Source organism: Dromaius novaehollandiae, chromosome Z, assembly GCF_036370855.1.
Source record: "Dromaius novaehollandiae isolate bDroNov1 chromosome Z, bDroNov1.hap1, whole genome shotgun sequence".
Classification (NCBI taxonomy): Eukaryota; Metazoa; Chordata; class Aves; order Casuariiformes; family Dromaiidae; genus Dromaius; species Dromaius novaehollandiae.
In genome coordinates, this window is record NC_088132.1 from 84,837,119 (window position 1) to 84,862,853 (window position 25,735).

General features: G+C 47.9%; 1 protein-coding gene across 3 annotated transcripts in view; it reads left to right on the plus strand.

Moving 5' to 3' along the window:
• LOC135324701 (one cut domain family member 2-like) overlaps positions 1-24,930 on the plus strand; it is a 35,737-nt gene extending 10,807 nt beyond the window's left edge. Inside the window, exons 2-3 of one of the 3 annotated variants that reach the window (XR_010385996.1) lie at positions 14,932-22,312; positions 22,352-24,930. Coding sequence is in view for 1 of the 3 variants with exons in the window: in XM_064501491.1 (XP_064357561.1) it covers positions 14,932-15,218 (287 nt within the window). In the remaining 2 variants the exon portion in view is untranslated. Of the gene's footprint in view, positions 1-14,931 lie in introns of all 3 variants that reach the window. The other 2 variants (XR_010385995.1, XM_064501491.1) reach the window with 2 other exon arrangements.
• The last annotated feature ends 805 nt before the right edge of the window (positions 24,931-25,735 follow it).

The following is a 25,735-nucleotide window of genomic DNA, read 5'->3' on the forward strand; positions in this document are numbered from 1 at the left end:
GGCTTTTGTGGTCCCTGGGGATGAGATGTGAGCTTCCAGGGCTTTCCCTCAGTCCTTCTGGCGTCTTTAGTGCCACATTTTTCCGTCATCATGCACAGATCCTGGCAGAGCACAGCGCCTTGGTTCTCCTCTCACATCCAGCCCTGACCATGCACCTCCAGAGAGGTGTTGTGGGGGGCCACGGGGCGCACGGACCCATCGCAGGAGCCACACTCGGTGCGTGCCTAGCTCGCATCCACTGGAGTAGTGTGAACACTACCTGACGCAGCTGCCGTCACCCACACAACCCGATGAAGAGACATCCCCTTCTCCCCTCCCCCAGCGCAGTGGAAGCCCCTGCACTGAGGACATGGGGGACCCACAGCCTCCTCTGCCTGAAGGAGTTCACTCGCGTTGCTCGCCTTCACCCAGAAATGGTTCTGAGAGCAGAGAGGGCAACACAGAACTCACTTCCCCAGACAAGTGTCGAGGGTGTTGCTCCTTTCCTCTCTTGTTCTTCATAATTGCACCCGATCAGTAATAATTGCAAATAAATCATGATTTCCTGCTTTCTTTTGTAAGACAGGATTTCTGAAAGAAATGTGGTTTTGGAGGCAGAGAGCAAGAAGCCAGGAGGTCTGTACTTTCCCTGTAGCTTGCAAGTAGGACCCAGGGGGCTCAGCTCAAGACTGACGTGTAAGTACAAGGTGACATGAGGGGACTGCAGCATGGGAGTGTGCACAGTCAGCGTACCGACAGGAAAGCAGCTTGAAGTAATTGGTAGAAAATACTAAAGACAAGATATTTCAAATTCAAATCCTCCCTAAGATTTGAGACTCTCATTCAGTGCTTACTCACCTCCCCCTTTTTAAATTCCCTCTCCTGTCTTGGAAAAGATGCCTACCTACTTTTATTTCTGCAAGTGGAGAAAGTCACTGCTGTGTTGTCGTACTTGAGAGGATGTGATGGTGAACCACTCTCGCAGATGCAACTACAACAGGCAGAGCTCTCAGCGTGGGGAAGGTCCAGTGTCAGTTCTGTGCTCTGACGAAGGGAAGATAAATCCACCTTACAGAAAAGTGTTATAGTTCAGCTGGAAACTATTTGGGGATTCAAAAGGGAGAATCTTCAGAACAAGAGAAAACATAAATCTCTCAGGTGTTAGAAGTGAAGGAGAGTCGCTGAGTGTCGTTCCAAGTGTTCAACATTTCGCTTTTACTGGATGGAGTACCTGAGCTGTGCTGCGTTTTACACTGTTTCTCCCCTGCAGAGTGCCAAAGCGGTGGTAGAAAACAACCCAGCTTAAATCCCTGCTTTCAGGGACCTACCTCAGCCATGGGCTACCTTATCCTTCTTGATTTCCCCCTGATCTCTTCCATGTCAACCCTCTTCTCTTCCCGTGGGAAGTGCTCCAATGACTGGTTTTCACGACTAATCGTAAATCCTTTTATCCTCAGAAGTATGGAGCTGGTGGCAGGATTTGTTCAGGCCTGTGGGCCCAGTGGGGCTAAAGGGGATTCTGCTGCGCCTTCGACACAAGTCCTGGTGGTCTAGCAGAACGGCACATCGGAGTGGCACACTGGGTGACAGCACTCATCGTAGCCAGGGCGGGTTGGGGGGGGGGGGTACATTTAAATGCTTTCTCTTTTGGCAGTTTATGTCAGCTTGTATTTCTCAAAGCAGTTTGGACTCCAAAATGGCACAAGTGTATTTTGGCTTGTCAACAAGGATTATGCAATTATGCAAGATGCATGTGTCTGTCTGCCTTTGTGGCCTCCCCCCGCCTCTCCTCGCAATGTCATTTGGACCCTGTGGTCAACATGAGCCTAATTTCACACTGAGCTGGAGGTCTCAAAGATAACTATGGGGGGGGGGGGGGGTCTACCCATTTTTGTGGAAACAGGAGGCTGTGTAGAGAAATAAGACCTCATAAGTGCTTGAGCTGAAACGAAGCTATGACATGAGTTTGCACCATGTTAGATGATGATTGCACCTGGAAAGAGAGCTTATAAATGTCCCAGCTGTTGAAAAAGGTACATTAAGAACACATAAACAGCTCTGAACCACAAGTCTGTTGGAAATCAGGGCTGTTCATTCTGCAGCCCACAGAACTGCTTGCTTGTAAAGAGGGGGGAATAATTAGCGTCAGAGGATGCCCTCTGCCTAGGCCACAGAAAAAGAAACTCTGGGGTTGCTCTGCAGAAACTGCTTCACTCTATGGTTAAAGCTTGCAACCACTTGGTGACAAGGAGTACATTTAAACCATATTGTATGCTTACCAAGCCTCCACTCATTCTTGCCCTAGAGTGCAATAAATTGGCCCTACCCCATCTATTATTTATTATTCTGTATTAATGATGGATGTATATTACAATAGTACTTAGAAGCCCCTGTCAGAGATGCCACATTGAGATAGGTGTAGCAGTATCACACAGGAGGAAGCGGTCCCTGCCCCACAGAATTTACGGCCCAATTTCAACCATCCAGCAGATTTACAAGAGATTGGACACAAGTAGCTCAAGACCTGCTTCATGCCAGAAAGAAGTTTAAAAGAACAAAGCCTCAAAATCCATTCATCTTTCCTTCTCAAATAGCTGAAGGATGCAAGTACTCGATGTGGAAAGGGGTCCTCTCCATAGCAGAATGAAGAAAGAGAAAATTTAGGTTGAGTACCAAGAAAAACAATTCCCGCCTGGAAATATTTAGGTTGTGGCATTGTTTATCAGGGCTTTGTATCCTGAAACAAGAATCACTGTATGGTGAACATCCTGCATTTACTGCAGGGCTTGTCGGGGTGAGTGAAGAGATCTTTTCCACTAGCACTTGAACCTGCTGAAAGAGCGGAATTAACACTTTGTACTACACTTTTCATTTGTGTGCATATTCTATTTTTCTAGATAAATGCCTTCAGAGGGCATTCATAGGGATTAAAAAAATCAAGAGGGCTTAGTGCGTGTGCGTAGCAGATGGAAATAAGCAGACAAATGTGCACTGGCTGCACACCCTAACAATGTGATTATTTGCATCTTCATTCAAATTGTTTCTGTTACATAATGATTTTGTACACAGTGGAGTACTTAACCTAATTTGTATTGATCTGAATTGCTTTCATTTGTGCATACTTAATTCAGAGAGGTAATCAAATTGATTTTTGAGGCCTAGTTTTTAAGAGATTGTAGTAGCACAGATATACAAGAGGTTGCTTTAAGTGAATCATATCAAAAGAAAACATTTTAAACCTCTGGAAAACATTTTGATGGTCATTTCATTGTGTTCAATATTACTAGCATAATTAAATTTCTTTCACATTGAGTTCTCTCTGAAATCAAATTGAGAAACATTTTTTAGTTCCATCAGACAGATAACTTGGTTTAGTTGACTTTGTACTACACCCCTATGAAACAGCATATAGGAGATCAATATTCATGGCTTATCCTTACAAAAAATAGAGAGGAATGACTTACTGTTGGAGTAAAAGAATATTGTTTTCTATTTGACTCCATCTTAGCATTTACTTCTTTGTTTCATAGTTTCAAAGCCACTTTTGCTGTTATAGTAAGAACATCATAAAAACTGTGATCACCTGAGGTCACCAGCAGAAAGGGGAGGAGGAGTTAACCCGAGAAACTGCACGGAATCGAACTGGGAGGTGATGGAGACGAAGGGAGCCTCTTTCCAGTGAAAGCAGACCATAACGTTTGCCCTTGCAAAATTTTAGACTGCTAAGCAGTCCTCCAAGGTATCTGGTTGAAACCTCCTTGCTTAATTTGTTTAAAATTAGAGAGAGCTGAGGAGGGAGATGTAGTGATGTCAGACGTGTACTGGAGTTTTGTATGTGCGAGAAGCAGGACTAGCACTGTGTTTGTGTTTCCTAGGACAGAAAGTCACTCGAGCTGTTTCCTTAAGATGTTGCCAGTATCCAAAGCAAGCTGGTATCAGGCTCTCATAACAAAAAGGAGATGGGTTTGTAGCCTCAGCGGGTCCCTCTGTGCCTGTCTTCTACAGTTTGGTGATTTTAAAGCTGTGGTTGCCAAAGTAAATCTTCACATAAGTATTTCTTGCTGTTTCTGGCCAGCTCCAGAACTTCTGCAGCTTCACTTCTGGGACTTTCCAAAGCGCTGACTGCTGTAATACTATTTCGGTGGGACTTGGCTGAATACGGCTGTCGGTCACGGTGATGAGCTCCATATCAATCCCTTTTTGCCAACATCTGGCAAAAGCAGGTCCTATAAAAAAGAGTAGCCTTTCTGTGTATGCATAAGCAGCTAATAGAAACTATTATGGGAGAGCGCACAACAACACGCAGCGTTGTTGGTGGGTGACTAAGCACTGGAACAGGTTGTCCGGAGAGCTTGTGGCACCTCCGTCCTTGGAGATATTCAAAAGCCACCTGGGCACGGCCCAGAGCAACCTGCTCTGGCTGGCCATGCTGAAGCAGGGCGTTGGACTAGACGATCTCCAGAGGGCCCTTCCAACCCCAACCGTTCTATGACTGTGGGTTTCACAAGGCTGGTGCCACGTGCTACGAGTGGATTCCTCTGAGCTGCGTATTATTTCAGCCGTTAGCAATGGGGCCAGCTGGACATTTTTCAGTTGAGAAAAGTTTCATTAAGAAAAGGCCAAAATGTCTAATCGAAAATGTTGCACTTCAGCCAGCTTTCACCAGACCCATGGAGGACTTGCCCTAGAGCGGGGGTCCCATCCTCCCGGTGCTCGAACAAAGCCGCTCTCGCAGGTGACGCGCCGCTCCGGAGCTGGGGGCGGAGGGTCCCCAGAGCGAGGGTTTACCCCCAGCGCGTGGGGCTGCTGGTGCCAGGCACGGCGGTGCCGGGCTGCTCTCCCGGCCCAGGAGCACGGCCGCTCGTGGAGATGAACGCTGCTGCTGCGGAAGGGCGGCGGGGGAGGTTCCCACGGACGTAAATCTCTCTTTTCCAACAGCTTCACCCAGCAGCATTAATGGTGCAATAGGATCTGCTACCATTTGCTAATAGTTGCCATATATTCATTTTTAATGACTAGAGTTAAATTTCACAGTACTTTAATCTTTATAAACTGAAGTTTTAAAGATAGTACTTATCAACTGAAATGCTTCTAAGTATTTGTCAGGATTTATAGCTATTTGTAACGCGTGGGCTGGCTAAATTTCTGTCTTTTGAGGAATAAAATGGAAAATAAGAGTTATTGTTGCTGAAAATAACACTGCTGTTGCAGACAAATGGACTATTGGTAGAAACATTCAGTTTAATGATACTCAGTGACAAAAAAATTAAGCTTCAATTAGAAGTGTGTGAAGTAAACCAAAACCCAGACAGGTTTGCTGAATTAAAATTGAAAAAATCATCAGCTTCGTGCAGGTGTTTTTCAAGCCGATGGGGCTGCACGTGTTGGAATTCACGCCGTGTAAATTAGTCACTGGACTTCCCGTTCGTGCTGGGCTTTGTAATTGCTTCCCAAGTGGTATCGTATGATTCTCTTTGTACAAGGAAATCACCAAACTCTTCTGGTGAGAGCTTCGGCCTCTGTAAATGCTCAGTGCCGGCACAGGGGGCCAGGTCCTGCCTGGAAAGCCTTCCCAGCGCTGCTGCCGTGCGGGAGGAAGAGGAGCCCCAGCTCCAACACGTTTGCCTTTCTTGCTTTCTGATGCTTTCAGCAAAATGGTGGGAGGGGTTATATTACTTTGAAAAGTATTATGGTATATTGCGGTTCTCTTTACCCGGTATTAGTGATTGTTGCAAAGGATTTTTAACTGACATTTGCCTGAATGCTAAGTTTTGTCCCCATTTCCAGCAAGTGGAAACGGGAGGGTGTTTGGCAGTGACACGGTTCTGTGAACCCCTCCCACTCTGTGCACCAGCCACGGGGAGTCTGCCAAAATGCCAGTTATGCTGCTGGTGAGCTTTGACCGGACACAACAGTCTCACAAAACCTTTCTTTTCTTTTACTGCAAAAATAACCTCCTAGAGCCATTTTTTTGCTGAGAAAAACATGCAGTGAAGAACTTCAAAGATGTTGCAAGTTCTCATTATTGATTATAGCTTCAGCATAACCCCAAACGCAAATTCAGTTGTTGGGATATTATTGCAAAGGGAACGTCAACAAACCTGTTGCTTCTCCAGCTGATGAACAGAACATTAATAAAATCTTCATTGTGCATCCAGTTCAGATGACAGCTCCTGAGTATATCCTGCGATCCAGGACTGGATTTTCCTTCCCCGGCTGATAAGCAGCGTTTTATTTGGCCGCTGTATTTCATGAGTGCTGAATACTCACAAAAGGATGCAGCTGGGATGAAACTATTTAAGAGCTGTTGTAGCTATTAGCAGGGAGAGACAACTGCCTGCTTCTGCTCTCATTTTCTCCGGGATCTAGCAAAATATTCCAGCACACACTTCACCTCAGGCTTGCGAGCACCCTGGTTAAAGCCAGTGAAGCATCTCGCATTTTGAAGCTGAACTCATGCTTAAACATTTTGCTGGATCAGGACATAACCGCCTAGTAACCCCAGTCTTTCTTACAGTTACTGCTGGTTTTCAGTGTTAGTCCTGGGTTTTAGTAGAGCTACACCTGCAAAAAAGCTGGAGTAAGTAAGAAACCGCCAGAGTTCATTCTAAAATTTAATCTCTGTAATTCAGATCACTGAATCTGAATATTTACCTTCCTGGAGAGAGGTCTACTTTAATGATGGGAACTGCAGAGATCTGGGGGCTCACTGCATTCATCCCCACCTCACCTGAGTAACCTCCTGCCTCGGCATGCCTACGCCGAATGCTATTTCTTGAATTTCTCAGTAATACCTAACTCTGTAAACACAACCACCTCATCATTTCTAAAGCAACTTTTTTTTTAACATTCCCTTAGTTTTAGCTGCAGGACAAAACTATCCTTATTTAAGAGAGGCTGTACCTCCTTTAGGGACATAACACAAAGAGCCTGATTCAGCAGAGTGATGTCATGTTTCTGAACCACTGTTAATGCATTTTACATCGGTAGCTTTCCATGTAAGTAAAAATAAGGTAAAGCAGTACTGAATTTGTTTCTGAACTTTATCTGCATTCTTTCTACGCAAAGCATCCTTAGTCCAGGGTAGCAAAAAAGGGATGAATCTTTTTTTTTTCCCCCACTGTTACAGCCTTCAATTATTATTAATTATCTATTTTCTTCCATAGAATATATTTAGGACTAACGGCAGTTAATATAATCAAGTTGTTCTTAAAATCAAGATGGCTGCTTCCCTTCCTTCTACCATTAAAATGTCTCTCATTCCATAGGCAGGTTTCCTGGATGATAAATTTATTTTATTAGAGTGCTCACTCCATTTTTCTTTTCGGATAAATGCATGTCAAGGAAAAACATTTGCCTTTATGGTTCCTTTTCAAGAGCAAACTTAACAGTTCAAGGAAAGTATTTACTGAATGCATTGAAAAGCACATACCTTTGCATTATTTATTATAAGATACCAATAACTGCAATACGCAGAGTATCTCTGGACATAAATTAGTGATGTTAGGAAATACTAGAATCTTCCCAGTGTCCCGGAAACTATTAGAAACTGCAGCAAAAATGCAGGAGCTCATCACATCCCCAGTCTTTGGCACACCGTGACACTGGACTGGAGACAAAAAGACTAAGTAAACCACTGAAGGGAGAAATCCAGTCTAACTGCACTGAAATTTGCTCTTTCGTCGCAGACATGCGATAAGCCGTTATCTGTGGGTGGTGGGTCGGGTAGCTCAGAGGCGCAGGGAGGGCTTCAGGGAACGAGGGAGGCAGCGGGAGCAAGGGAGGGAAGAGCGGATCTGCAGAGAGGTGCGGAGCAGAAGCAGCGACTGCGCAAGGGTACGGCGTGGGGGGGGCTGCTCCGGGAGACAGCCTCGGGCCGGCTGGGGGGCCAGGCAGGGAGGAAAGCGCGGCCGGGGAGCGAGCCGGGCACAGCTGGAGCAGGGTGTCCCCACGCAGACAGCAGCACCGCAGCGGCTGGGGGAAGCCTCACTGCCTAGCTGGACGGTCTTGTGATGGGAGGTGGGAAAGGGAACGGAAAGCACGCGGTGCTCCTTCCCCCGCAAGAAACACACAGAACTCTCCCTCTTCAACGCTGCTGAGAGCTCTGTCACTCTGAGACGTTTGCTGGATGGTATAGCGGCAGTACAAGCCTTATTTAGGAAAATTACATTTCCGGTTGTCTCTCCCTCACTCGTCAAAGTTAATGTAAAACAGCCTCAGTTTTAAGCAGTATCTTCAGGGATTTCTGATTTGATCCCTGACTGAAATTCAGGTACGTCAGGAAGGGTTCAGACCTGCTTATTTCCATAGAACTGCATCATTTTACCTTAATTTTGGAGCCGGCCTATCTCTGGCAGGGATCTTGCCCTCGCTCCTTTCCTGACAATTGCTGGAAAAGAACAGTTGTAATAACAATAATGAATTGTTCTGCATACGCTGGGTACGGTTCTCTGATCCACACCGCTTTCAATCAGGAATAGCTGCACTGGTGATGCCAGTGTGAGACCAAGAGAGGGATCAGGCTTGTTACAGTGGCAAAGTCACTCACAAGAAAAGTAAAATTAAAAAAAATGTAATTCCAGGAAATGTTTGGGCTAGATTTTGCATGAGAAGTGCTACCCAGAATAAAGCCACAAGTCAGTCTTGCACATGATCATTCAAGCAGGATGTTGCACAATATCCAGAAAGTTCAGAACTGTCTGAACACGGAGGAGAGGATTTGGTGAGAAAAGGAGGAGATGGGATGAGCAGGTGCTTGCTTCCAGCCTTGCAAAGGCAAAGATACCCGGAATAACCTGTTACAGCAGCTAATGAACCTCATGGAAAGATATTCCTAGCATCCAACTACGAATCTGTGTACTACAAATTAAACTAATTATTTGTTGTCTTTCTTGTGGTAGGCATAGAGAATAATGAAGCGTCATCCTCTTTAAAACAATCTTGCACATAATCCCTCCTGTCAGTCTTTGCTTTTGCTGTCTGGGATACACAAACCCAGCCCTCCCAGTCTTTCCTCGTTTCTCAGCTTCCTATCTTTCTCGTTGACCTCCCCGAGGCTGGTACAGTAGGAGTCCTCTTGCCTAAGTCTAGCTCTCTGCGGGTGTTTACATCTAAGCTAATTGTGTAGGCTGTTTTTATGGTCAACAGACTGAAATCAATACAGTCGTGTGCAATTCAGCTCGTCTCAGACTTGGCTTGAGTCACATCCTAGCACTGCCTGTTTCTGTTCATCGGCCATCCCGACAGATAACGCGGGTGGAGATGTCTCTATTCCAGATGTCTAAAGTCAGGCAAGAGGAATCGTCCTTCTGGTATCCAAAACTGCACATATCAATGCAACAGAGACCTCGCCGATGCCGGCTGGAGGAAAAATAACATTACTTCCTTTGTCTTCTGTGCAGCAGCTGTTGGAATGCATCCCACAATGAGACTTGCCGTTCTCTTTCACTTCACTGCAAAACCCAGACTCAGTTTGTGATGAACTATAGTTCCAGATCATCCTATGCTCTGCTACTGTCCAAATTGATTTTTCTCCATTTTGAATCTGTGTATTCGATTTTTCTTCTTCTCTGTGTTTTTGCACCCATCTGCAATAGCTCCTGTCTTGCTCATTTTGGAGCATTTCTCCAGCCTACCCAGATCATTTTGAATATATACATATATATATATAAAAAAAAGTAATATAGTATATATTATATATTATATATGCCCTCACTTTTCAAGGAAGAAAAACAGAAATTGCCAAATGTGTTATGAAGTTGGCCTCTCCATCTCCCCCACTCCGAGCCCCAGTCCCAAGCAGGGCCCCGGGGCGCCCTGGGGAGCCGAGGACACTTGCAAGGGGCCGCGCTGTAAACGCGCTCCTGGGGCACACTGCGCTGATAGAAAGGCAGTGGTGTTTTCACATCTCAGTTCTAAAAGGGTCCTCGTTTTGCGTTTTAGCCAATCTGGTAGTATTTTCAAGTGTCCTGATTCTGACCTTCCTTTTAGAGACAACTCCCCTGCAGCCACTTGAATTTCACGGGTGAAAACTGGTGAAAGAGAGGACTCAGGTTCAGCCAAGCCAACAAAATATTGCCGTTCCCCGCACAAAACCTGTGAAATATTTTCACATGCACTAGCATAAGCTGATCAATATCCAGCTGGGTCAGGTTCACCCGGCTGTCATACCCAGGCATAGGTAGATGGAGATTTTAACTACCGACCTTTCTAGAGTCTGAACTTTACTTTTTGGCCCAGGTTCTAATCTCAGATTTTAGAGCTGCAGAGGTTTTAATATGGCTGCTTGAAAATCTGGCCACTTATCAATTCACTCTACTCATTTCGTCCCAGCACATTACCTAATCATGTCAACATATGGATTTTTTTATCTTACTGCCTTGTGTAGACAGCCTTATCAGTCTATTTTTAAGCCTGGATATGCTTTGGTGGTGGTATTGGTTTCAGCACTTGATGTTCTCTTTGCGCTAATAAATACAGATCAGCTCTTAACGCTGACATTGTTTTAAGCTCCATCAGCGCGGTTTGACATCGGCGCTGCCGAGGCGGGCTGCCCTCGCTGCCGGGAGGCTGGCGGGGAGCGACGAAGGGCCTCTGGCCGGCTTTGCCTTGCGAGACGTCCCGGGGACGCGTTAGGCGTTTACTCGCCCGCGTCAAGGGGTCCCCGGCGCTGGGCCGTGCAGCGCACACCGGGCGCTGATGCCGGGCTGCCGGAGCGGCTGGATTTTGCAGCCTCGAGCCCGCACAGCCGTGGCTTGCTCCGCAGCTCGCCGGGGTGGAGCGAGAGCGGGGAGCGGGGTTTGCCGACCCTCGGTCCCCAGGGAGCAGGAGGTGAGGCGAGAGGGAGCTCTGCAGAGATTGCTTCGCAGCTGGGGAAAAACATGGGGCTGTTTTGAAAGACATTTGCAACGTGGGGTGTCTTCGACTATTTTCTCCTCCTGGAAGCAGCTTCAAAGTCCATGCTGTAAGCACAAATGTAGATAACTTGGAATATATCTCAGATTGCTGGGCGTCTCAGCTGGCTTTATGCCTTGGGGCAGCCCCTGCAAAGCCCCGAAGGCTGCTTCGGCCGCGCACGGCCGGAGAGGCACCCGCAGGCGCGAGGCCGGAGCAGGCAGAAGGCAGCAGTGCCGGGGGGGGCAGCGCGCGGGAAGCGACACCAGAGCTAAACCCAGGGAGGCAGGAGAAAGCATGCGAGGGGCCGACGCCTGACCGGCCGCGCCGGAAGCCTGAACGCTGCCGTTTTATGGAAATAGGTTCTTGCAGCCACTGATGACAAACATTTCAAAGGGTTGTTGGTCATTATGTTTCAGAAAAGCTGCGCGTTTGCAGGTGACTTCCATTAGGAAGTGTTGCCTGACTCCTGGGCTGATACGGAGCAACTTGTGCAAAGCATCATGAACGTATAATGTAACGCCTGGTTTCACCAACGGCAGCCAGGTTTGCTCATGAAGAATGCAAGAATAAGTACTTGAGCACGTGCTCGGCAGCAGGGACGAGGCCGGTCCCGCTGCGGGGAGGCAGAGCTGCGCGGGGTCGGCGGGGGGGGCCTCAGCCGGTGCCCGGCCTCCGTGGCGTTCCCTGGGGGGCCGCTGCCCCCCCGAGCCGAGAGGGGAGCGTGGCGGGCGGGGAGCCGACTGCGGCCTGGTGCAGCCTCAGCCTGAAGAGCGGAGATGGTACAAGTTCATCTCAGAAAGGCGGGATTTCACTGCTTTCCGTTTTTTTCCATAGCTGTGACAGAGCACGTGAAAACGCAGACTGCCCGAGGACTGTGCAGCTCGGGACACGCTGAGCGCTCTGGCGGTTTTCGCGCGGGCCAGGGAGGAGCGGTCCCGCAGCGGAGCGCCGGGTTTGCCTCCGGCCGGCTGCGCGAGGGGCAGCACCGCTGCCCTGCTTGGAAGGCAGCTCCCGCTCCACCTCGGCAGGGAAAAGGGCTAAAGGGAAGAGATCGTCCCGTCCCCCGCTGCAAGGAAACCACGTCCGCGCCGTGCAGACGCGGGTGCTGTCTGTCAGACCAAAGGCACAGGCTCTGCTCTGACATTTGTCTCGTAACAGAGGTCTGCAACGGGCCCCGTCGCTTCGCCCCCGACCCTGAGCGACAACCCGAAGCCAGCGGCTGTGAAGGTGGCCGTGCCCCGGGGAGCTGTGTCGCGCTCCGGGCTCGCCTGCGCTTTCCCCCGCCCCAGAGCCCCCTCCCCGGCAGACCGACGCAGCCGGCGTCGCGTCCAGCCTCCGCGCCCCTCGCCTGGGGCGGGCAGCACCGTCCCTGCTCTCCGCGGGGACGCGGCAATCGCTGCAGCTCCCGCGCGCCGGGTTTCTGACCCCCAACATCCCACTCTGGGCTCTTGTGAGCCTCGTAACGGCTGGTGCTGACGGGAACGCTGGGAACGGCATTTCCGTCGGTGGTGACAGCGGTGGTAGTGGCAGCTGGTGTTGCTGCCTGTGGAGGTACTGGCAGGAGCCACACGCTGGCCCACAAGATCGATGGTTTGTCCCATACGAACCTTCCCTTCCTTCTGCTTTGGGGCTTTTTCTTCTATGGAGGGGGGGTGTCAATTAGCAACAGGGCAGAATCAAGCTCCTTCAAAGTTTTTAGCAAAAAGCTACAGAAGAACAAACTTTCCAACATTTCAGACTAACTAAGAATTGAAAGCGCGTCAGCAGTCGGGAAGCCTCAAGCCCGTATGCTCCACAGCCTTGAGGAGCGGTAGCCAAAGTTCGAGCTGCACTCGATAGTCCAAGTTGCAGTTCAAGAGCATCTCCGGCGACGCTGAGCCTCAAGCGTGCGGCACGCGCCCTTTGCCCAGGCAGCAGCGGTGCGGGTGGCCCTCGCTGTTGCAGCCGGCGGGACCGTGGGCCTTTCCCGCGCCATCACGGCGCTGCCCTCACGCGCTGCCCCAGCACCGCCTCCGCCCTGCCTCAACCTCCACTTAGTCGCCTCTGCCCCTGCGCTGGGATCTTCCCCGCCGCTGCTTTGGCAGCTCCGTCTCCGCGGGAACAGGGAGGTCGGGGAGGACCGGAGCCGGGGGGCAACCGCAGGGCTCGGCGGAGCTGCCCGTGGCGGGGCCCGGCCTCCGCTTTGGTGGCGGATCCGTGCGGGAGACGAGCAGCGCCGGCGCGGGAAGCGCGGCAGGTAGAGCCCCTGGCTGCCGGCTCGCGTCGCCGGGGCGGGTCGGAGCGGCGTGCCCCTGCCCGGCTGCAGCGCTGCCCGAGCCCCGGCGGCACCGACCGGGCTACGCTCTGGCCTGGATCACTTCAGTGGGGGCGAAAGTCTTTGCTTGGCCTCAGCGTTGCGATGAAACCCCTGCGAAAGGACAGCCGCACCCCGGCAGAGCTGCACCGGACCGACGTGGAGCGCGCTGCCGACACCAGTCGAATTGCGTAATCTTCTCCTTTTCTCGTTTCTGAGGCCTAATTACTCCATACAAGTCACGTTTGGAAGCTAGCTTAATCCACATAAACCTGGACTAATTCACCATTAAAGACAGAGAGAGCTGTTGCCGGTTACAGCACTTTTCAGATTAGCGAACAAAGTAGTAAACAGAGACTGTGTCGTAAAATACAGTCTGCCGCAAGAGGCCTTGGATTTCGGCCGACAGTGCCAGCGTGCCAGGGTGCTCCAGCAGCTTAATTTCAGGCCCCCGCTGTTGCAGTAGTGGGGAGAAACAACAACTAAATTGCTAAAAAAATCTAAAAAGTGTTCGCAGAGGTCTGGGAACACCGGCGCGCTCGGCCAGCGGCGAGGAGCCGCGCGTGGGAGCGGGACGGCCGCGGGAGGCAGCGTCGGCACCAATTCCCCGGGGAATTCCTTGCAAGGAATTGCGTGCGTTTGCTGGCGGAGGAGAATGGGGACCCGTTCACTGCTCATTTCAGACGGATACCGGGAAAGCTTACTGCCGAGCCGCGGAGGGAGGATGCTTTTGTCTTGCAAATTGTTTAGCGGGGGCGTCGCATTCGCGCTCGTTCAGCTGCTCGCTGCCCTGTACTTGCCCCGCGGGGCTGCAGCTCCTGCCCTCGGCCTTGTGCCCGTGGCCGTCCCTCCAGCACCTGCTTGAAACGGCAGCGCAGAGAAGGGACGGTCTGTCCCGAAATATGGACAGAATATTTATTCTAAATGCATGAAACATCAGTTTCCACCTGTAGTTCCTCAATGCGTGCGTCTTCTATATAAATTACGCAGATGGTGTAGTTTGCATTATGGATCAGCGGCCTGCACAGTGTCATTAAAAAATAGTGATCTGGAGTTGTTGTTTGTTATGGCTTATGAGAAGCATCTGCAAAGAATTAATCTTTTTGTTAACTATTAGAAAAAAAAAAAGTGCCTTTTGCATTTTCTGTCCTAGACTGAAATCAGCTAAGCTGAATTTTTAGTCCTGATGTTACTGTGAGGGAAGAGCCGTGTGTTTCTCAGATGGGGCTTTGTAAAAGGCGTGGGGAAAAAAAAATCTCAAACTTCTGCGCTGCCCAGAAGCGGCAAGTGGAAGCGAGTGCTGCACCTGGGATGGCGGCGCACAGAGGAGGAGGGCGCAGAGGGCGAGTGTGCCACATGGCTATAGATTACGCACCCAAACGCCTGAAAATTAAGTGCCGATCCAAAACCGTTAGTCATTTCTGAAAATTCGTGTGTTTTATATGCAAACACAAACGCCCCGTGTGTATAATTCTCCTCGGAGGGCTCCAGCGGGGCCCGTTCCCACCACGCGCGTCGCAGCCGCTGGCGGTTCAGCTGCAGCGGCCACGCAAGCCGCTCGCGATTTTGGGCGCTGAGCCTTAGCCAGCGGCTCTCTGCGCCGCTGCAGCACACGGGGACGCGTAACGCATGTCCGAGCGCGCGGCTCGACCCGTGTTGCCTGCGCGCGACCCGCTCGGCCCAGCGGCAGCCGGGCACGTGCTGACCTGCTCTTTCTCTCTGTCTGCCCCCCCCCCCCCCCCCCCGGCCACCCCGCTCCCCAGCATGCAAACGCAAAGAGCAGGAACCGAGCAAAGAGAGGAGCAACTCCCAGAAGAAATCCCGCCTGGTTTTCACCGACCTGCAGCGCCGAACACTGTTCGCCATCTTCAAGGAGAACAAGCGCCCGTCCAAGGAAATGCAGATCACCATCTCCCAGCAGCTGGGCCTGGAGCTCACCACCGTCAGCAACTTCTTCATGAACGCGCGGCGGCGCAGCCTGGAGAAGTGGCAGGACGATCTCGGCACGGGGGGCCCCGCCGCCGCCCCCAGCACTTGCACCAAGGCGTGAAGCAACGAGCCGCCGGCAGAGCGCGCGCAGCGGGGCCCTTCACTGGTCACTCGAAAGCACAATTCTCCTGCAAACGAAGTCGAGCCTAGCTGTAAGCAGAGGACACTTTTTACGGCTTTTAGTCAGTTCTAGAAGGCGCAAGTCGAAAATTAACCTCTTGCTATATAATGTTACGCTCAGGACGGGCTAAGCGGCTCTGCAAAGCAAACCGGTCGCTCGTGGCAGGAGTTTCTGCCGAGGCCTGAGGCCCCCCGCGTCGAGGAGGGCGAGCGCGGTGGAGCCGCGGCTCCGCGGTTGGCTCTCGGGCTGCTTAGCCTCGTCACCCCGCGACACACCAAAGCTCACAGCCATAGCATGACAACCCGAGAACTGAGCACAAACTTCCACACACACACACACACACACACACACACACACACCCGCTAAGGAACCCAAGAACCAGTTCCTAAAACTCAGGCATGGTTTTGTTAAGTGTTTTAGAAAGAAAAATGATCAAATTTAAGTTTTTGTTCGGAATTTTTCTTTTTTTACTTTTTTTAATTTAATCAGTGAACATAGCTTGATCTTGGATCAGAAAGATTCAGTTCACTTGAGCTCAAAGTATCAAGCACAAAGACAATAGCTATAGAAACAGGTACGGTCCGGACTCGCTACAGCGGTTCTGTAAAGATGCATTCTAACTTACAAAGTTTTAGCGAACAAGTAAGTGACTATACAAGTCTCAAGCACAGTCTGCAGTTTGTCACAAGTTCTGTGTTTGTACACAATGCAGATGCATACTCAGGAGGTCAATTTAACTGCTACAGTACATGGAGCAAACACAAGATTTTTGAAAGATCTAGATTTTTTTAGGTCATTAATATGTCCTTTTTAGTTACCAGGAATCTAGTTTCTCCTTTATAACGTCATTGTTACGGAAACACACTTAGTGTTGGATGTGTTTTTGTTCATTTTATCAAAATCTGTATTGGAGTTTTATGGTACTTTCAAGCAGGAAAAAAGAAAAAAACAGAAACAAGCCCTTCAGATGCCATTGACCATTTTAGATGTGCTGCATATGATTTCGATAGGCCGTCTAAATCCAAATCGTCTGAACCATTAAGTTCCTTTTACCCAGTCCATGCAGCCTGCCGAGAACACAGCACACCAAAGAGACAGGACACCGCAAGCCAAAGATATTTGTACCTTGCCATTTCTTTCATCCTCGTTAGCGCTGGTCGTCGTTTTAGGAACCAGAAAGCCTCACCAACTCCGCACGACGTACAAAGCCCTCGCGGTCGTTTGCTGTCCGACCGAGCAGAACGGCCGCCGGCGCAGCGCTGAGCGGAGCCGCCGCGGCCGCACGGCCGGCAGCCGCCGTCGGCCTCCGAGCATCCATCCCTCCCACCCCTGAAATGGTCACGGTCACTTGATGTGCGTATGTACCAGTGAATGGCCCCTTTCGAACACCCTCCCGGTGTTCAGAAGTAAGCCAAACGCTGTAACGATTCTCTAAAGACACTTGAGACTTTTTTTATGTACTACTTAATCGAAACCAAAGAAACTTTTTCTGCACCTACTTCTTCTGCAACAAACTGTTCCATTTAAAGAAATAAAATAAAGAATAAGAAGCAAGGAAGCACGTCAGGAAACAACCAAGCAACACACTGTGTTTTGACAGACATCTTGGACATTTTCGGAAGCAGATTTCAAAGAAAGGGTTGACAAGAGCGAAAACAAAGTAAAGCCAGTATGATTGCTGCTTCATTTGACAACTCAGTAGTCTTAAAGTTGAAGATTGTCTTTAATTTGTGCCTATGCAGTTTTTTCAAAGAACAAGGAACAGAGCAACCAAAACCTCAACAGCTACAATACCAAAGATGAGGATTCTCACAACTTTTATTTCAGTTCATTTTTCTCCTCTTGCACGACTGAAATGCGTATAGCACCATTGATCTGTGTGAAGGTAATCGATTCTGTTTCTTTGAGCAACCAAAAGGGTGGGTTTTATTTATTTTTTTCCTGTTTCTACCCAACGTGGGCTCCTTCAGAGCTCCATGGACTCCAAGTATAAGATGTTGGGATACTAAACTACTCTGTCTTCTCTGTCCAGAAACGTGTATGAAAAATGTGTCAGCTGGATATTGTTTGATCAGCTAGAGTTGGTCTCTTGTATGTTTAGAGCTTTAAACCCCCACCCTTCCATATGTGAAAAAGGGTTTAATAGCCACATCCTCATTCTCTCCCCCAGGGATAAAACCTGCTGTATGTGTACCGGTTTGTTTATTGCAGGTACTGGATGCCATTAGAGTCTGGCTCATGAAGACCAGATCCTGATCTGAACTGAAATTGAGGTTTCAGCAATCCATGTGGCAATTCGATAAGTCATTTTGACATATTATGCTGGTTGGTCAAAGTCATGATGACCCAAATCATGACAGTCAGACCTAGACCCAAATTTGACCTTCAGAACTGGAGCAGAGTTGTACCCGGTGTATCATTCTGCTCCATCTCTGCATTTAAATGAAGGCTTCTTTTTAGCTAATCTGCAAAATTATCGCAGTCACTTTCCGGTTTTTACATTTAACAAAACGAACAAAAAATAAAAAGCCTTTTCTGCTCAGGACAGTTAAGTTCTCTGAAAAATTCGACATCCTCACAACAACTAAACTGACAGCACGTACCAGCTCTGGGACTCAAAACATCCTTAAACGTAGCTTTCCCAGAGAGATCATACGTGATTCAAAAATGAACCAAAGAAGCCTCATGATCAGACATGGGAAAAAATGTTCAGGTCTGGGCTGATGCATGTCAATGTCTCCAAGTGTTTGAGATGAAAGTTAGGGCCCAGCTGAGGTGTTTCATTCATATTTAAACTCTACATTCGTTCACATCGAAGAGAGTCCATCCAAACCAACCTCTACATCTATATTTTGAATGTGGCATTGACCACATCAATTATTTCTCATCCTGAAAGTGTTTTACTGCATTTCCTAGCAGTATTATGCAATGCTGTTTTTCAGATTGTTTGTCTCATACTCCATTCCATAATGCCTTTGCAGTCACGTAAAGGAGAGAAACGCAATGCTAGCAGAAACACAGAATATATTAAATTTCCTAGCTTTCGTTACCTTACTGCAGTTGCAAGGAAGAGAAGTGAGTCTTGGACAGGAAAGAATCTCAGGCATTAGCTAAGGAATGTGTTTGAAAGCAGGTGTCCATGCCAAAGTACATTTTCCACGTGGGACACTCTAAAATTAAACACATCCACAGACGGCTACATCCTGCCTCTTGCATGCCGCGTTCCCCGGGGGCAAAGAGAAACGCGCCACGTTCTTCTCGTGGGGTTTTCCTCACTGTAATGCTGGGCAGTCTGGAGCTTTTGAAGCAAAAGAAGAGTAAAGGGTGAGTGAGCGCTCGCAAAGACAGGTCCTTTTCGCATCCCGCTTCGCGAAACCCGGAGAACTCCCCAGCACCTTAGGCTGTATCCCTGCGTGGCAGCCGGGCACCGGGCCGGGTGCCGGCACCTGGACCACCAGCCGCAGCACTGCATCTCCCCGCGCGTGGCTGCTGGAGAGCATCAGGCCTGCGGCTGCCTCAGGCCGGAAAGTGCAGTGCCCAAAGACCTAGCTAGTTCTCAGGCTTTGTTCTCCTCCTCTCAGCAGCAAAAAAATGCAGCAAGTGCCCAATCCCGTGTGGAAAGCAGACGCTAGAAACCCACGCCTGAGCCTCGGGGCCAGCGAGGGACCTCCAGCTGCCGAGAGTGCCGGAGAACAAGCAGCCAGGGAGGAGCAGAGGACTTTTTTTAATGTTTTAATTTGAGTTCACACCAATAGCTGTAATTGTAGCAAAAGCAGAAATTTCCAGGGCAAATATTGAATCGTAAAAAATCGAATTGTAAAAAACCCTTCAATGAGATTTTTAGTTTTCTCCAAATTTTGGAAGTTCTTGTTACACAGTATAATGGCTTAAATTCTTGCCTTGATCTTTCAGATGTTGATCTGCAATCTCACAGTGGAAACCATATAATTATACTGACCAAATAGTACCGAGGATGAAGGTTACTGCCGTAGTGCAGTATCGGCTTGGCACAACGCGTGAGGTTTCTCTGTGCTGACGATTGCAAATACAACAACACCCATGTTTCCTCCCTACGCCTATCTGTCAAAAATCGTGTTGACATCTAGAAATACCGCTGCATTTCTTATCCATGCATCTTTCATGGCCCCATGTTGTGTCTTCCATTTCACTGTCAACCGTTGCAGGCTTTTATGTAGCAGCTAACTCGGAAAAGGAGCGTCAAGAGCATATACTGTGGGTGGCTCTATTTGTATGTACACCTATGAGCAGAATACATACGATATTCTGTTCATACTAAAAAAACCTCAAATGGATACGCTATGTTTATATACACCATTTGTTTGTGAATCTATATAGCTGTGTAATGTAACTCATTCTTTTTAGTTTATTTATTCTGCTATGAAAGACTAGTATGTACCGATAGTATCCCAGCATCTTCTCCGCTGCGTACTTGGAGTTACTATCATGGGCACATCCAAGATGAATTCAACTTTCAAGAAACCTTGGATATTGTTTAATCATCTGTGAAGGAACAAAGAATGTGCTTGATTACTTCGGTTGAATAGCTTTATTCTGGATCTCTCTTAATGAAAGCTAAATCCAAAGACCTGAGAAGGACTAAACCAGCAAACTACACTCAAACCTGCTGAAGGGAATAGGGATCTCCCCTTCCAAAACAGGACACGGTAATGACACAGTATTGGAAAGGGTGTGCTAGCTTCGGAAAAAATACAATGTTTTTCTTGCTTGTCACAATTCCTACGTATTTTTCAGACATGAGGATACTTTACACTTGGCCTCCTTTATATTTATTAAGGGGAATTTTTATTGTTTAAATTTTTTTTAAATGCAGAGCTTAAAATGGTTTTATTTTTTTCCGGACGCTTGTGGGTTTTAACCCAATATATTATCTATCAATAATGTAATTTATTTAATTTAATCTTAGAGTAGGTCCTGAAATCTCTGTTCAGTCTAAATCCCATGTAGTTTCATTCTATCTTTAAACTTCAATGGGAGTTTTGCCTGAATACGGATTACAGGATCAAGCTCAAATGTTAGTTTTGTGTAACTATTTAATTCAATCATTTCTGAATTTGGTGTTAATTTTGCTTCTTTATCAATTTTAGTGTTGTAGTGCATCAGAGATGCCAAGGCTATGTTAGTAAATACACTTAAAAGTAGTATTGCTTCATAAAGCAGCCAAGTTCTGTTACAGACAGGAGGAAAACAACAAGTTACATAAATCAGGAGTCTAATTTTAATTTCTTCTTTTAATTGATTTTAATTGCTTAAACATCAAAATTTAAATTATTTAAGTTAACCCCTTCCCATCTGATTAGAAAGTGGGACATACCTTTATTATGGCACATAAAGCCTTCATAATAACTTATTTATTTAACTTATTCATCATCATCCCAGGATGCCCTTGTATAGTTTTTATTTTTTATTTAGAGTGACTTTTAAAGCACTACAGTTGATTTTCTGTCAGAACAACAGAGCGAATTTTGAGGACAAGCAATGAATATCCAACCTAAAACCGTGCGTTCAGAAACAATGGGGAAAAAAGACACTGAGATACTTTGCCTGAACTTTGTGGCTTCTTAAAACTTAAGCTGGGGGAAAAATAATACATGACAAGCAAAAAGAGAGAAACCCTTAAACTAGCTGCTTCCAAGAATGAACTTCTGTGTGTGTAAAAAAAAGAAAAAAGAAAAAAAAAGGAAAAAAGAAAAAAAGAAAAAACCTTTCTATTTCTAGTGAGAACCAAAGAGGCTACCTCACTGACTTTTTCCATTTGTAATTTTAATCGTGTTGATGATACCAAAGATACCAAAGATTTCTTTCTCTGTGCGGTCTGCATTTTGCTTGTGCTCTCCTATAGTTTTAACCTTTCTCTCCTACATACAGTAATGTACAGCTGCAACCCAGACACCCCAAAGAAACACTTACCGTGGGAGCTGCTAATTCTGGTGCCGACATTTTCTGTGTTTGCCTTCGGCCTTTCTGCCAGCCACAAACGTCCAAGGCCAAGCAGAGCGAGCTCGGAGACGTGGCGCCCGTTCACGTCCCTCCCCACTAGCCAAATTCCAGTCGTTGGAGCAGTTGCGTCGACTTAGCAGACGAAATCCAGGTTTTGCTCAACAGCAGTTAGGGAGCAGCTCTCCTTGCTTGGGGAGCTCTGTGTTTCGGCAGGTGCAGAGGTCGTGCTTCGGCATTTATGGGTTCTGCATGTGCGTCAGTGGCAGAATTTAGGTCAGGACCGATCCGATGCTTGAAAATAATGCGGAGAGGCTCCCTGGCCTCTTTAACCGCTGGAGATGTCTGTAATCAGGCAAGACGAGTCCCACCTGGGGCTCTCAGGCACAGGGGGAGAAACGACCAAGAGGAGCGTTGTCTCTGGCCAACGCCGGTGCCCAGCAACCCCGGTGGGAACGACCCGCTTGCAGCCGTGCCAGGGCCGGGCCGGGCGGGATGCCTGGTTGCGGGGAGCAGCGTGCCGCGGGCCGCCTTCGCCCCGCCGCGGGGCCCCGGGGCAGGGTGGCCACGTGCTGCCGAGCTGCTGCCCCGCACGCCAGCCCCGCAGAGCGCGAAGGCTGCTCTCCCCTGCTCATCCTCTTGTTGCTGTTTACAACTACGGTTCTCCTATGCAAATCAATTCGTTATTTTTCTCAAGTTGTCAATGAAGCAAAGATACATTCAGCTCCATTAGTATCATGTCCCTAAGTGATTACTTCAAAGAAGTTGGTTGTTTCTCTTTGCAGAGTAAATGGAGCCCTTTGTATTTGCTTCTTTTATCCTTTTTATACGATTGAATAGAGTGATCTGATGAGCCAAATCCGCCCTTCACCACCGCTTGCCGTCGACGTTACTCTGCACCTCTCCAGCTTTAGGCACAGGGTGAAGCTCAGCGCTCGATCAGGAGCCCTCGCGGTCCTCCTGCGACTGGGAGAGCCGGTCCCTCTGTAAAACCAACAAGAACATGCTACACAGGGGTTGGTAGACAGGTTAAAAAACCCAACTCAGTCAGATTTCAGGTGTGGCCGGGCTGGAAAGCTGGCTTATGAACTATCCAGGTGTGTCAACCCGGAAACCTGCAGCGCTGCATGGGCGCAGACCCCTGGTTTCGCGGCGAGGATCAGGGCGAGTGACGCCGCAGCCCAACGCTGGGCCTCCTGCGTGGGTGGGGTTTTGCCCGGGGGGAGGCCGGGGGGGCCACCCCCACCTCCGCAGCGGTGCCGGGACGGCGGGGGGACACCCGCGCCTGCCGCTAACGGGCTGCCTGAGCAACACCGTCTGGGTTTACACACGCTAATTACCATTACCCACAGCCCGACGCAAAAGCTCCACTTCAATTAAATGTTGCCTTTTATTTCCTATTTCATTTCATTTTGAAGTCTGTATTCGAAAAGATAGAGACTTGACAAGTGTGCTTTTTATAACTATAAATATATATTCCTTCAATAAAAAGCTATAACGATTCTCAGGATGCCTTCTAGGTGTGGAGGAGACGGTCTGTCGCTGGCGCTGGGCGAAACCCGCCCGGCCGTGCCCCCCCGTCACCCCTCGCCCCGCAGGGAACGGCCGCAGGCTGGACACAGAAAATGCTCAGAATTGGCAGGATCCTCTGCAGCAATCGCGTTTCTTACCAGACTCATGCTTCACTTGCAAAGTGTGACATAACCACGGGACGAGTGCCTTGCTTGAACCAAAGCAACGATTTTGCCAGTCTAGACCTCTCTGTGCTTTTTTTTATTCTTCCTGTGAATACCTCAGCTTCAACTGGGCCGCCGTCACGTACCTGGTGGGCTTATTGTACTGTGGTGCTTTGCAATGCAACCCTGCAGAGAACAAGGTTCGGAATAATACCAAAGGTCCTTCTCCTCCTCCTCCTCCTCCTCCTCCCGTCCTCCGCCTCCTCCTCCTCCTTCCTCCTCCTCCTCCTCCTCCCGTCCTCCGCCTCCTCCTCCTTCCTCCTCCTCCTCCTCCCGTCCTCCGCCTCCTCCTCCTCCTCCTCCTCCTCCGCTCCTCGTCCTTCTCCTCCTTCCCCTCTCCTCTCGTCCTTGTCCTCCTCCTCCCCTCCCTCTCCCTCCCCTCTCCCCTCCTCTCCCCTCCCTCTCCCCTCCCTCTCCCCTCCCTCTCCCCTCCCTGTCCCCTCCCTCTCCCCCTCCCTCTCCCCTCCTCTCCCCTCCTCCTCTTTTCTATTTCTTCATGGTTCCAAAGCTTTAATATAAAACTGGGCATGTTGGCAACGCAGACCGTGCAATCCCTTACCGAATTTTCTCAGATATACCTCATAGATAATAGTTGTTTAGAGTAATGTTATTATAGCGTATGTAATAAATTATTCACTGTTTCTTTTTGGTAACTGTGATTTAAAAAAAAAAAAAAAGCTTTATACGTTTTAGGTTGTGCTTTTGTAATAGACAAAAAAGGTGCGCTTAAAAATGTCCGTCAGTCTTTCTTCCCGTTGGATTTTTTTGTTGTTGTTTATTACGGATTGGGGAAAAGTTGCAGAATGAGCCCAAAGTTTACAGTTTCATATTTTGCTGAAGAAACAATCTGTGTTAATTTGCTCTGTTGAAAAAAAAAAGAAAAAAAAAGATTATTTTCTACATTTGTGCTACTTGGTCTGAACAGCTAATTGTTCTGTGTTACGGTGTAGTATTATAATTAGCAACTGCCAATCAGTGCTATCATTTTTATGCATGAGGCAAAAATCTTAGCAGTGTGATGCATCGTGGTTCTTAATGGCAACTTCCTTTTTTAAATTTGAAAATAGATCTTTTGGTTTGATGGTATTTATTTATGCATGGGAGCCTGTTATCTGTTAGCAGTTGTGGAACAGTTGTGTATACATGTGAACTGTGAAAACATGCACAGTTTTGCCTCATACAATTAAATACCGATATTTAGATCTATTTTGATCTATGTTTTAAATGCAACTGAGTCAAATTGAATTCCAGTTAAATTTAATTTCTATCTATCAGAGGAAAAGTTTGACCAACTGGCAGTTTTTTCGAGCCAATTTAATTTATAGTGGGTCACTTGAAAATACATGTCTTGATCAAAACTGAGCCAACTGTGCATTTTTTCCAAAGAAAAGGAGTTACTTTGGCTTTATGGCAGAGACCTCAAACACAACATGTAATAAGAGATGTAATAACGGAGCTTCGTATGAATTCCACGCCTCTTCTGTGGCTCATGCTCCGATTAATCATTTTGCGCTTGGTTTCGCCTAGTATTTTGCAGCAAGGTCAGCACGCGGCATGCGCCAAAAGACTTCAGTATTAGCAGATCTATTACGGCCACGCCGCCCGTCGCGACAGAGCAGACTGTCTCCGCGTCAGTCCCGGCGGCACGGCCACGGTCCCCTCGCGTCCCTTGGGCCTATGCAACCGATTCGGTCCCCCGACCCCGAAGCGCAGTGCTCGGTCCGTTTAGCTCTTCCTCGGAGGGAAACAGACCCTGTCCCTTGCAGTTCGCGCAGGACACCGCCACCGCTTACCGCCCTCCACTCTGGGCCAATATTGGTTAGAACCTTTTACACCCCACTGGAGTTGTCCCTCATCTCATAAACTAGTTTCACTTCCAAGAACCCCCCAAATTTTACAGTACCGCTATTGGACTGGCAAGTTTATTGTCCTTTACATCTGGGTCCAGCTTCGAATGTTTGACGTAACCCTAATTCACTGATCACCCTTAAGCATAAAGCCAAATCGACTGCTAAATACACTTTACTTTGCCTAGAAGAGTGCAGCTTGGGGAAGAGGAAGTACAAAAGTCGCAGTCTTCTAGCAAGCCATCCGGAGTTAACGTCGCTAGAGTGTTTATATTGTCTGTCACTAAGGGTATATTAGAGATGTGCTTTCATTAGTGCAAAGAAACATATTTTTATTTGGCCTTATAAAGTAGATTGTGATAATGAAAGCTTTGTAATATAGTCTGTTTATTTTTTTTCTTATTTATCTGCCAAAGACAGTAATGGATACAAGAATTTTAAATAGGTTCTTTTGTAAGACAGTTAATGATTGTAATAGTGTTCAATCTTCCAAAAAGCTTTATATGTTCTTCCGCAATAAGCAGAATCAATGTGTGTTTCAGCAGACTCAACTCATGCTAACAGACCCAAAATCTATTCGTACAAAACAGTTGTTTTCGTGTCTACGCGTTAAGTTCACGTGCATTTTTCAATCCAAAGGAAACAAGGGGTATGTGAGACGATGACAATGTTCACTACTGTTCTCAACAGTAGACGGTCCAACTTACTAAAATTTGCCAAGGTACTTGTATTATGAAATTTAAGGTATATTTTATTATGCCATTTTATGTCATTTTTTAACTTTGTGGAAGGTGATATGTTGAACTGAGTGTAAGCTGAGTTTTTCAGACAAATAAAGTAGCTAAAGAGTGAATGTTATTTTATCATTAAAGGGTTTTTACTCAATGATTTGTGCCAA